This window comes from Capra hircus, chromosome 21 (assembly GCF_001704415.2).
Source record: "Capra hircus breed San Clemente chromosome 21, ASM170441v1, whole genome shotgun sequence".
Lineage (NCBI taxonomy): Eukaryota > Metazoa > Chordata > Mammalia > Artiodactyla > Bovidae > Capra > Capra hircus.
The window spans coordinates 13,407,754-13,419,791 of record NC_030828.1 but is presented as its reverse complement, the minus strand read 5'-3'; the positions used below and the strand labels follow the sequence as shown (position 1 = coordinate 13,419,791).

The window sequence follows — 12,038 nt, the reverse complement described above, 5'->3', positions numbered from 1 at the left end:
GATTTTACATTTACCCGGGTGCAAATTATTGCTTTTGTTGAGTATAAATCTAAAGTTGGCTTCTCAGTGAGGGAAGGGTGGTGTTCTGGCAGATAACGCTGAATAGGAAAGTTGATTATTTTTGTATGTGTGAATGTTTTCTTGGGGTGCTTGTTGAGAAAGTTGAATAATTTGGTTTTGGCATTAGTGATTTTGTTTCTGTAGATGTCATGGTTTTGATATGTAGGAGAGCTTGCCCTGTGATATTACTTTGGTAACTTTTCCATCAGATATGACAGATTGTTACTAGTTTATCATTGTTGAAATGGGCATATACTTAGAATTTGATTTGGAATACAAGGGGATGGTTGAAATACATGTGTCGGTTTTGGAGGTGGAGTTTCTTGGGTTTGTTTTTTCATTGGTAGTTTCATGCTCTTGAATTTAATGACATTGTTTTTGCCTGAATCAGTATGGTATGAGAATTTTTGGGGTATGGTTTTGGCAAGGTTGTATAATGGGTTAAAGAATCTTGTGAAAATACAAAGAAAAGTTGAGATTTTTGAATAAAAACTAGTTGCGTTAATTTTTGCCCTAATGCAACTGAACACTAGGGAGGCGCTCTTGTGCCCCTTCCTTTCAGATGGGATGGAAAATTCCCCCTTAAATTTAATCCTGAGATAATTTTTAGGCTTCATAAGGAAGGCAAAACTTGAATTTTAATTTATGAAATTGAGGTTTTGCTTTTATTTAGAAACCATTTTACCATGGTGGGGGTAGTTTTTAAAAAGATTAGTACTTAAGCTGAGCTTTATATTCTCCTAAGAATTATCCCTTTTTCAAAATGGCTTGATAAAACACCACTTCCTGTCCAGAGAGGAAGTTATTTTAGCTCAAGGACTGAAATATTTAGCAGATCTTTAGACAAAAGGAACAAATTACATTTCTCTCTGGCTTAAAAAGGGTGTTTGAGCCAGAGGGGGTTAAGAAACCCTCCCCCCTCCGCCTGATGGGGTGGTCTGGAGGGGCAGGGAGGGGTGGGGGTAGGGGTCCTTAGGCTCCCTGGGATGGAGGATCTTTTTTTTTTTTTTTTTTTGGTGGAGATGAAGGGGTGGGTCTATGGTACATCACCTGAGTTGTGGGGTAAATGTAGAGAGTGTCAATCAAAGGCAGAGCTCAGAGCTGGGAAGGAGGCTCTAGATGGCGGCTGTGCCTTAGAGAGAGCGCGCTCAGCTCCCTGCCTTCGCCTCACTTTACGCAACTTTCCCTAACTTTCGGGCAGCCTCAGGGGGCCCCCGCAGCCCCCTGCCTCTCCTAGTGACTTACTGGGGTCGATTCGAACCTGTTTTAGGGAGAAAAGCAGCTTTTGGGAGCTTTCTTTTCGTGCCTTGTTGGAAAGAAGCAGCCGTACTGAGAGCCCAGGTCGTTGTTTTTTCCAGCTTAGAAGCCATGGCGCACCTCCATTTTTGTGCGCTCTCCTAATGAGGTTTTTTTTCTTCCGGACCCGTTTCAGGATTAATTGTTGCTTTATTTTTTTGAACAGTTAACATATTTGAGGATTATATTATTTATTTTTTGCTTTTTAACGGAGAATTTCGTTTTTATTTTTAATTATTTGGGATCTGATATTTTTCTACTACTAGATAGGACTCTTGCTTTGGACCTACTACATGGATCAGGTAAGTTCACGATCATTAGTGGTAATTTAAAAGATTTACATGTTTAAGTTTGCTCTATTTTCTGTAAATATGTGAAATTCCTGGATGACGCAATAAGATACAGAGATTGTTATTTGTATCCAGTGTGTTACTTTGAGAAACTTTCCTTATTGATAGTGATGATTCCCTCTGTTCGGTTTATCATGTTTTTTCTTTTTTAAAGGAAAAAATAGAAATACTTTGTTTTTTGGTGCTTACCGCCGTTGTGTTATAACAATATCGTTACATAGTCAGGACTTTGTTCCTGATAATAAAGCCATCGATAGAAGCTGGGACCTTACCTTTCTTTCAACTTTTGACAGTAAATACCTGGGCACAGGACTTCAAAGCAAACACAGATTCCCCCTCCCCCTTAATATTTAAGACTTAAAAGATGATGAGAAATAAGGACAAAAGCCAAGAGGAGGACAGTTCGCTACACAGCAATGCATCGAGGTATGAGCTATCAACTTTCTTCCTTTTTTCTTTTTTTTGGGGAAACCTCAGCTTACATTGTTTACCTTGACAGACAAGGATAGCTGTCTGTTTTATTTTAAGTATTTTACTAATTTGAGTTCGTTTTTTAAAGCGTGACCTTGAGATTGCTAATATGCCACACCCTAATTTTTTGGTAGCAATTTATGAAAGTTAAGTTGTGACTTAAGGCCTCTTACAGCAGTCAAAAGGTAAGGTACCTTTATTCAAGGGGGCCTTTCCTGCAAACCACAGGTTTTTTGACAGTAAATTTCAGTTTTTAGGTTTTCGTGCTGTGGGAAAATGACCTTGTCGGTTTAGCCATTGCTGCATTGCACCATTTTACATACAAGGCAAATTTTTTCTTTGAAGAATCTAGGATACCCAAACTAGTAACTGAAGGCCATAGAGGAGCCTTGTGGTAGTAAATTATAGTAAATAGACATTTGAGAAAGTTATATGAATGAAAAAATGTACATTTTAAAATGAAATTGCAAAAAGGACCCTTTGACTGATGCCTCTCAGTTTATATTTTTATTTGACTCTATGTTTCTTTTGATACTATTGACATTTTAGGAAATTTTGATAAGATTTAATCAAAACCTTTACTCTCGATGGTTACAGTTCCTGCATTTATGAAATCAAACCTGTGATCACAGAAATCTTGGAGCATGATTAATATGCTTCTGTTTTGTGTGTGTTACTGTGATTCTAATTGTTTATTTTATATTTAAAATACTTTAAGGTTTGCATTTGTATGCTTATATTTAGACAATTTTCTCTGGTTGGTAGATGTAGTATTTTATCCTCGCATTTTAGTTGTAGCTGCTTTAAATTTATTGATTTATTTCGACAGAGTCGTCTGGAATGCTTTATCTTCTGAAGCTTACAAATGATACTGTTTGTTCAAATCATGATTTGTTTCACATTTGTTGGAGTTCACCATATTAGTGACTAAGTAATAAAGCCTCTAAGATATTTTGTTGTACAAAAATCCTCTAAGATGTTTTGTTGTATCATCTGTATATTAATTTTCTAAAATATGTATGAATACATTTCTTGATGTGTGTTCTATGAACTGTCACATTACAGATTTTAAATTAATGCATTTAACAAGAATCTGATTGGTTTATATGAATTTTTTCCCTCCCCAGTTTGCTTTTACTTTTATAATTTTTTATAAACAATATATATTACTAGGTGAGTGATTTGAAAGTTTTGAACATGGTTTATTTCTAATGTTGAATTCTTATTTGTGTTATAAGACTTAAAAATTTTCACCCTTGCTTTGAAAAATACCTTTCCAAATTCTTTTGCAAATTGAATTGTCACACAGTTTGGATTGCTGTCTTTGAAATTGAATTACCCATGTAATTATCTAGGCAAGATTTAGGACAGAAAACTACTGATTCTAAACTGATTTTTCTGAAAAGTGATGGTGACTTGAAGACATAGGAATCCCCAGGAATCTTTGACAAATTATTAAAGATTCAATACCTAAAATTGGTACTCCCTTGAGTGTATGATTTGCATATCTCACATGGGTTTTGGCTTTCTCATGCAAGGTTTGTGGTTAACGTCATTGATCAGACTCTGCTTTCTAATTTTAAAAAATTAAATGGTTTAGTTATTCTTTGAATAATTTACTCTGACCTGGAAAACGACATGCAGGTTGCCATGTATTTGTCTTCTGGTTATGGGGTTGCAGCTTAACTAGTAGCATGCACTGTACTTTTGAATGTTTTGTCAAGTATATTTTGATTCATACACCTGATGAGTGTCAAATATTTGAGACACCTTGAAAAGAAGATGGAGTTTTAAATTACTGCTCCCCCTAAGTTGCATACTAATACATGTACATAATTATGACATCACTTCCTTTAAAAACTGTAAAGCCAAGAGAATGTTAGTGATGTTTTATTGTAGTAAATTGTTATTTTTAAGTGAGCTAAAACTGACTTACCATAGCTAGTACTTGGTTCCTTAATGCTTCAGAATTTCTCCATAAGGACCTAGTTTCAATGGCACAAAGTCTAGTGTTTGGGGAATATTAGAAAAATCACTTTTGCAGCCTGAGCCATCAGAGGAAGGAAAGAGTTTGCAGGTCAAGTAAACTTTTTGGTCTGTGAAATTACTTTAGGACCTGGGAGAATTGAATGTGATCTGGTATTTTCCTGTTTTTGGAAATAATAGCAATACTTAATAGTCATTATGTAAGTTTGTTACTCTTTTGAAGTTAATGCTTAAGTATAATGGTACACTATATCATGGTTTTTGAAGGTTAAAAGTTCACTTTCAAAAATGTTTTGATTTGGTATCTAAGTTTTAAGTATTTGAAACAAAGTTTTAGGGATGAACAGAGAAATGAGGATCACACACTTACTTCGCAGTGGGGGTGACTTCAGTAATACCAAATAATGGGAAGGGAAGGGAAAGTGAGTGCAAGTGTGCACACAAAGAGCTCTGTGTTCTAGGACGCTGCGTTTTGATTTTATCATAAAAGTTTATTAAAATTTATCTCCAAACCCTCTGCCTTTGAACCAGATTTACTTTGATAAGCTGAGCTGCGGGCAAAATCTGCTTTTTAAATCAGCCTTTTAGTTGTTACTCTTAAAAGGCTGGTGATGGTTAGAAATTGGCATAATGCAGTTGCTTGTGAACTGAAACAGGGAGTTTTTTAAGTGGCAGCCATTTTATGATGATGATAATTCTTAAGAGTCGGGATTTTTTGAGAAGACTGAAACTAAAGCAAATTGAAACTCGAATTACCAAAACATCTGCCCTTCTCCCCCCTTTTCGTTCTTTGGTACTGAAATAAAGGGCAGCTTGGTAGTTAGCGCAGGCAGCAGCTCTGAGTCCCTGGCATCTTGGTGCAGGTCCAGCTCAGTCACAAAATGGCTGTTCCTTTGTGCCGCAGCGCTGACAGACATACTGCATTGCACTGTGTACTCGCCAAACAGCAGGAAGTTGCCGTGCGGAGTTCAAAGGCCGGCCGGCGCCGGCGCCGACTGCTGATTGGCTGTGCGCGCGCCTGGCAACAGCGGGTCAACAGCGGCGGCCTTCGGGCAGGCTCCGCCCCGTGACGTCAGGTCCCTCGCCACAGGGAGGAGCGTACGCAATGACGTTAGGTTGCGTGCGCAGCCTGGGTCGTTCTTTTTCGCGGAACCAGCCGCCAGCTGAGGGGCACGGGCGGTGGGGAGGGGCAGGGACGCTGGCTGGGACTTTCCGGTGGGCGGCCTTTCCCGGCGACGTCCTCCGCCCTGTCCGTGGCTGTCTCCACCCTGCGGCGTGTGTTCTTTGCCCAACCCTAGGAATGGTTTTCCTGATTTAGAAGCCGCTTCTGCTTTTGTAGAAAGTGAAGGGCCTGCGTGTTTTACAATTTTCGTTTTCCTTTCTCATATCCTAGAGGGTTTTTTCCCGTCTTTTTTTTTGGTGTGTGTTTCCTGTGAAATTAGTGAGTTTGTAACCATTGACCAGAAGCGTTTCACTGTTGAGATATTTTTATTTTAATGGAAAGTTAATGGTGTTACAGCTGCTGTTTAACACATGGCTCATAAACAAAGGGAAGATTATTTGAACTTGTCCCCATGCATTTTTACTTGGTACCAAACATTTTCTCAATTGACATTTGATGGAGAAAAACTCAGGTCAGTATGTGCAAAGTGATTTATTTTTAAGGGATAATTAGGTAGAAAACTGCAAAACTATTAGTCGACTAATATTAGGTTAAGAAACGAATATATCAATAGCCATTCATTACTATAAACAAATGTTAGGAGACAAGTCTTTGTAAGTGTTAGAGCAACTTGCTAAAGAATAGTGACTCCTGAAGCATGTGCAATAGGGGAATTCCTTGGTAAAATCTTCTGGAAATTTTACCAGTCCTGGTAAACTTGTTAAAATATTACAGTGATGCTCATGGTCTGCCTTGTTAGCAACCCTTGCAAGGATTTCTGGTTAAAAAAATAATCATAGCTTACCAACCATGACTGTAGTTTGGTCATAAGTAATTAATTTAAGCACAGAAGAAAGACAGTATTGGTCTGTAATCAATACTGTAATCGTACCCCGGTGAATAGTTTTTTTTCCAAGCTTTTGGGGGTGTTTTAACAGTAAGTGGAATATCAGATTGTTGGCAATAGTTAAGATTTTTTTTTTATAGAATAAAATATGATATTTCCACAGAGATGTGGAACTCCTGAGTGCAGGTAGAAATGTTTATCTGGGCATATCCTGAATTTCTTCTGAATCAAGTTTGTAGAGTAAAATTCACTACATTATTAATTGGTTTTGTAGGTTCGCATAGTCTTGGTTCTTTAGGGAGGAATTGTTTGTTGAAACTTCTAGGTGAAATTGAGTTTTCAGTTTGTTTTGTAAGCTTGTTCATCAAATATTCTGTAAATGATATTTCAGTTATATGCTCAAATATATATGATGAAAATTTTAACAGCCTTAGGGACAAGTACTTAGAATTTGAAGATCATTAACATAACTGAACTGAACTGACTGAACATATTAGCAACTTAAGGTGAATATAAAGCAAGAAGAAAGGTTTGTTCTTCCTATATTTTGTGATTGAATTCTGGTTACATTAAAATTTTGTTTGCTATATGTCCTAAATTAAAAGAGAAGTAACACTGCAATTGTGTTCTAGGATGTAAACTGCTCTGTAGTAGATGTCATAGACATTACTGTGTGAATTAAAATGAATATTATGATATATCCTTAATCTCTGTGAGCTATTTGCATGCTACTTGGAGCCGATTAACTTATTGAAGAAGCGGAGTATTAGGTCTCTTCATTGAGCTTTCTATGGATTTTCCTCCTGTGTGCAGAATGTCATGAAATGGCAAGAAAATGCTGGTTAATCTTTTTTTCTTTCTTTTAGATTCTTGTCTTGAAAACCTGCAGTTTCCATTTGATATTTGGCTTTTTGGAGTATAACATCTTTAGTAAAAGGTTAAGCAATTGCAGGAAGGTGGGCAAACTATTTCATGAGGAACTTTAGTTATAAAAATTTTTAGCAAGTTTTTTGAGAGGTGAATCTGGAAGTTCAGTTGCATTTTACTCGACAGTATGTGAAACTCACAGATTTTATAATTGGTTGGGTTACTTATCTCCTTCCATATGCAGTTAAACCCCTGACAATTGGGGGACCTATCTCCTAAAACCACCTGTTTCTAGACTCCTGTCCTTTCACACATAAAATGTAGTATAGCCGGCTTGTTCCTGACATAAATATTAAGTGACTCCTCTGTGTGACATCTGGTCATTTTATTCTGGATCAGAGCATCAATTTTTTAAGGGTTTTTTTTGGGGGGGGGGGGGGGGGAGTCTTAAAACTTGGTTGGATTTCTTGAAGAGGTTTCCTTTAGGGAAGAAACAGTGTTTTGTTTTTTAATCACTCGAGAGTAATTTTGTACACAATTAAAAACAACTGTGTTGCTTTACTTATGCTGGTGTTTGTTACTATAGCTGACTACTTCCCTCCTGCATTTCAGCCTGACTGCACATTGAATTCAAGTTCATACCTCACCAAAACTGCCTGTTACTACTTCTTTGGAACTTGTTATTAGTATAAAGCCAAAACAACAAAAGTTGACACAGTTCAGTAAATGCCAGTGAGTGTCCTATGTTTGTTATCAGTGATTTAGCAGTGTTGGAGCACGTATTTTATATTTGTTTTGTAACTGGAAGTTTATACGTTTTAACTACCTTCATTTAACTCCCTGTCCCCCGCCCCCCGACTCCTCACTCCCCTCCCCCTGAACCATTTCCAAACCCTGCCTCTGGTTCTCAAATCTCATCTCTATTTCTGTCATTTACTTTATTTTTGAAATATAATTGACGTACAGCGTTATGTTAAGATGCTTGGCTAAGGTCACCTTTCTTTGTTATTTTAGTGATGACTTTGGAGAGACCCCACAGCTTGGGGGGTCTCCTCTTTATGAGGAGAGTGTTGCAGAAGAGTGATGAGGCATCGCTGTAATGATAGCTGTGGTTTTATACCATGTCAGTTCTGATGAGTCACTTTGTGATTTGTGGCGTCTTTAGCAGTCCTCCTCCGCCTGGCCTGGTGAGGGCTGGGTGCAGTGATGACAGTAACTCAGCACTGAGGGTCTCCAGGGGGTGCTAGTGGTGAAGAGCCTGCCTGCCATGCAGGAGACAGGCGCAGGCTCCATCCCTGGGTGGGGAGGAGCCCCTGGAGGAGGGCATGGCAGCCCGCTCCAGTATGCTTGCCTGGAGAGTCCTCCGGACAGAGGGGCCTGGGGGGCTACAGTCCATAGGGCCACAAAGAGTTGGACACGACAGAGCACACAGACACGGTGCAGCCTTTACTTTAGTACAGACAACTTTTCTCAGTTTAGGCCAGTGAAGTACATTGCTGGAATTTTCCGATTTTTAAAGTGTGGATACGGGACCTCCCTGGCGGTCCAGTGGTTAAGACTCAGTTCGGCTGCTGGGGATGTGAGTTCAGCGTCTGTCAAGGAACTAAGATCCCACATGCCTTGCAGTGCAGCAAAAAAAAAAAAAAAAAAAAAAGTGGATAATGACAGTCTTCATTGGGTTACAAAGATTAAATTATGTAATGCTTATAAAGTACTTAGCAGAGACACTGTTAGGTTGAAAGTACTCAATAACTGCAAGCTACTAGTAACACTATTCTCATGTTTCATCTTTCCTTTTCAGTACTTTCTAAGTTCCTCTTTAAGAGCCAGGTTGCCCCTGAGGCTGGTGGCCAGGCCTCCCACAGGCGTCAGTTTAGGCCATTAAGGTTAAGATGATTTTAGAAGACAAGATCTCTCTTAGTTAGTTGAAACTTTGGATGTATTTTGTAGTTAATCCTGAGTTTTTTTTTTTTTTTTCTTTTTCCTGAGAAACCCAGCCTTCTGAAGGGAGCATGTGAGCCTCTCTGGACTAGACCAGCTCGTGTTGAGTCATAGTCCTCCTGGCAGTCACTCTGAGTAGAGGTCTTGTCTCCTCCTCCCTGGGCTGGTGTTCATTGCCCTGGTCTCCCCTCTGCCTTGTCTCCATCTCAGGCTGTGCCAGAGGGAATGATTCATACCAAGGTGCAGTGCTGTTTGGATATAAATGCCACTGCTATAATATTTACAACAAATACCGAATTGGCTGTAGGTTGCTTTTACTCGTCCGTCTCCCCCGTAGTGGCGTTTATTTAACCTACTGTAATGTGCAGTGTCCAGTTTATTCTGTTAGACCTGTAGTCTCATGATTTGCGTTTCGCGTTTCCACTGCTTCCTTCATTTCCTTTACTTTTGGTTTATGACTTTGTTGAGTTTTTTTTTTTTTTTTTTTTTTTTTTTAGTTTGTTTCTACATCAGACCTTGGAGAGCTTCTAAAAATACCAATGTCCAGCCCAGCCCTTGTGATTCGGTTTTAAAAGCTCTCCATGTGTTTCAGATTTGCCTGTGTTTCCATACATTGACGTGTTTCCCCACATGTTTCAAATCTTCCGATGGAGCACTTGTTATATTCTTTTCTAACCCTTCATCTCTCCATTGCCTGTCCTGGTTTCTCAGTTCCCTTTTTAGGGCAACTGGCAGTTGGTCTGGAAACAGTGGGGGATGGGGAGCTAGTAAGGAGGTGTGGTGTATGGAAGAGGGAAAGTTTCAGCGGCATGCCAGATCCTGCTGTAGCATACCTTTAAACTGTTTATAGTGTTGGGTTTTTTCCCCTTGTCCCCAGTTGCTTTAAACTCTAGCTCTGTCTCTTCCTTACTGTGATTGTCTTCTTAAACCCTCTTGTTCAGTTGCTCAGTTACGTCCTATTCCTTGCAGCCCCATGGACTGCAGCACGCTAGGCTTCCCGGAGCTTGCTCATCGAGTCGGTGATGCCATCCAGCCATCTCATCCTCTGTCGTCCCCTTCTCCTGCTGTCAGTGTTTCTCAGCATCAGGGTCTTTTCCACTGAGTTGGCTCTTTGTATCAGATGGCCAAAGTGTTGGAGCTTCAGCATCAGTCCTTCTAATGAATATTCAGGGTTGATTTCCTTTAGGATTGACTAGTTTGATCTCCTTGCAGTCCAAGGGACTCTCGAGACCCTTTTAGAGACCTCTAAAAGTTTGGATTCCATAATTGACTTTGAATGCAGTTACATTCCATTCAGAATTCCTTCCCTCCCCCAGCTGAGGAAAGGTAACTTAGGGCTGGAGCAGTTGCCCTGGGTTGCCCTGTGAAGCAGTTATTTACGGTGATATTTGTCACCCATTGGTGGGTTGTGAATTGTAACCAGCATTAAAAATGGAATGAGAAAGTAGGATATAAAAATAAACCTCAAGGTATTGCATATATATAAGTGATTTCTCAGTCCAGCCATGGCTGGTAATCTTTCATTCTGGATTTTTATCTTGAAGGAAAATAACATGTGGTGAACATTTTATAAGAAAATACCGGGGTTGATTTACATTGAGTTTCGAGTGTATGTTTTGTTTAGCGCGGAGGTTAGTGCAGCAGGTTTGCCAGTGACCTCCTTCTGCTAGCTCTCCCAGGTCTGCCATCCCCAGAGCTTGCCTTTGAACTTCTGTGGGTGGTCCTGCATCCTGCTGAGCTTTTTTATACTAAACATGTCATCCCTTTCCTTCAGTTGGGTTGTATACTTAGCTAGAGGGTTTGTAGTTACTTCTCAGATTCGTTTTTGCTGGCTCTGCTTACGGTGTTACACTTAGGTTAAATATCAAACCAATAGATCTGATTGTTGCGAGGCGCTTCATTGACTTGTGTTGATTTACTCTGGAGAGGTCCAGTGATTGCTAACGATAGTGGCTGCCGTGAGCCTGCCGCTTGCTCTAAATGCTGGGTATGTGTTCATTTGAGCCGTCCGTGCTCCCATTCTGTCTGTGAGGTGGGTAAGATCGCCACTCCTCTGTTGTAGATGAGAAAACTGAGGCACAAGGGCGAGGAAAGGGGACGCTTGGCTTCAGGCACTGGCAGTTTGGCTCCAGGATGAATTATTGTAGATGGGTAAGCGGAAAGCATGTCGGTGATTGAAAACAGAATAATTCTGTGTTCTGCTTACCTTACACTTAATAAGAAACCAAAAGGTGAAAATCACCTTTTGATGACTGATGGTGTGACTGATGAAGAGACACATTGCTTTTCAAAAAGCCGTAAGGCCATACTTTTACGTGAAAGGAGTCAAGTTAAATTGTATAGTGATTGCCCCGGGGGTAGTGGTGGGTGGGGAGAGGGAGCCCTGCTCTGGAACCTTGCCCTTGTCTGGTTTGACCTTCTCCAGCCACACGTGCTGCAGGCCACGGGGTCGAAAAGAGTCGGACACAACTGAGCGACTTCACTTGCATGCATTGGAGAAGGAAATGGCAACCCACTCCAGTGTTCTTGCCTGGAGAATCCCAGGGACAGAGGAGCCTGGTGGGCTGCCGTCTGTGGGGTTGCAAAGAGTCGGACACAACTGAAGCGACTTAGCAGCAGCAGCAGCCCCACGTGCACTTTGAATTTGGCCAGTTTGTAGACGTAGAGCTTCTCATTTTTGTCTTTTGCTGTTGGTAAGCTTAATTTCCCACTGTAGGCTTTGCATCAGAATCACTTGTGAATTCAAAACACCAAGGCCCATACCTGATTGGATTTTGGGAGGGCAGGGAGGGAAAAGGAGAGAGGGGAGGGGAGGGGAGGGGATGAAAGAGAGGGGAGGGTGGGGAGGGGAGGAGAGGGATGGAAGGGAGGGGTCAGCTAATCAGAATTGTGCTCCAGGTGTGGCCTTGGGAAAGCCAGGGGTGAAACAGCTGTTCTGTGCTAGAGAAGTAGTTCCTGATGGTGGGTGTCAAAAGTCCACTCCAGTATACGTTGTTCGACCTTCACATGGAGGCAGCATATGGCTGGTAAGTTGTCCTTTAGAGGGAAGTGGGTGGTG

The 12,038-nt window shown here is 40.5% G+C and overlaps 1 protein-coding gene across 3 annotated transcripts in view; it reads left to right on the top strand.

Annotated features, from left to right (window-relative positions):
- Window positions 1,040-12,038, top strand: part of CHD2 (chromodomain helicase DNA binding protein 2) — a 112,056-nt gene continuing 101,057 nt past the window's right edge. The window contains exons 1-2 of one of the 3 annotated variants that reach the window (XM_018065977.1): window positions 1,040-1,658; window positions 2,000-2,132. In XM_018065977.1, coding sequence (XP_017921466.1) covers window positions 2,071-2,132 — 62 coding nt within the window. In that variant the 5' untranslated portion in view covers window positions 1,040-1,658; window positions 2,000-2,070. The remainder of the gene's footprint in view (window positions 1,659-1,999; window positions 2,133-12,038) is intronic. The other 2 variants (XR_001919845.1, XM_018065978.1) reach the window with 2 other exon arrangements.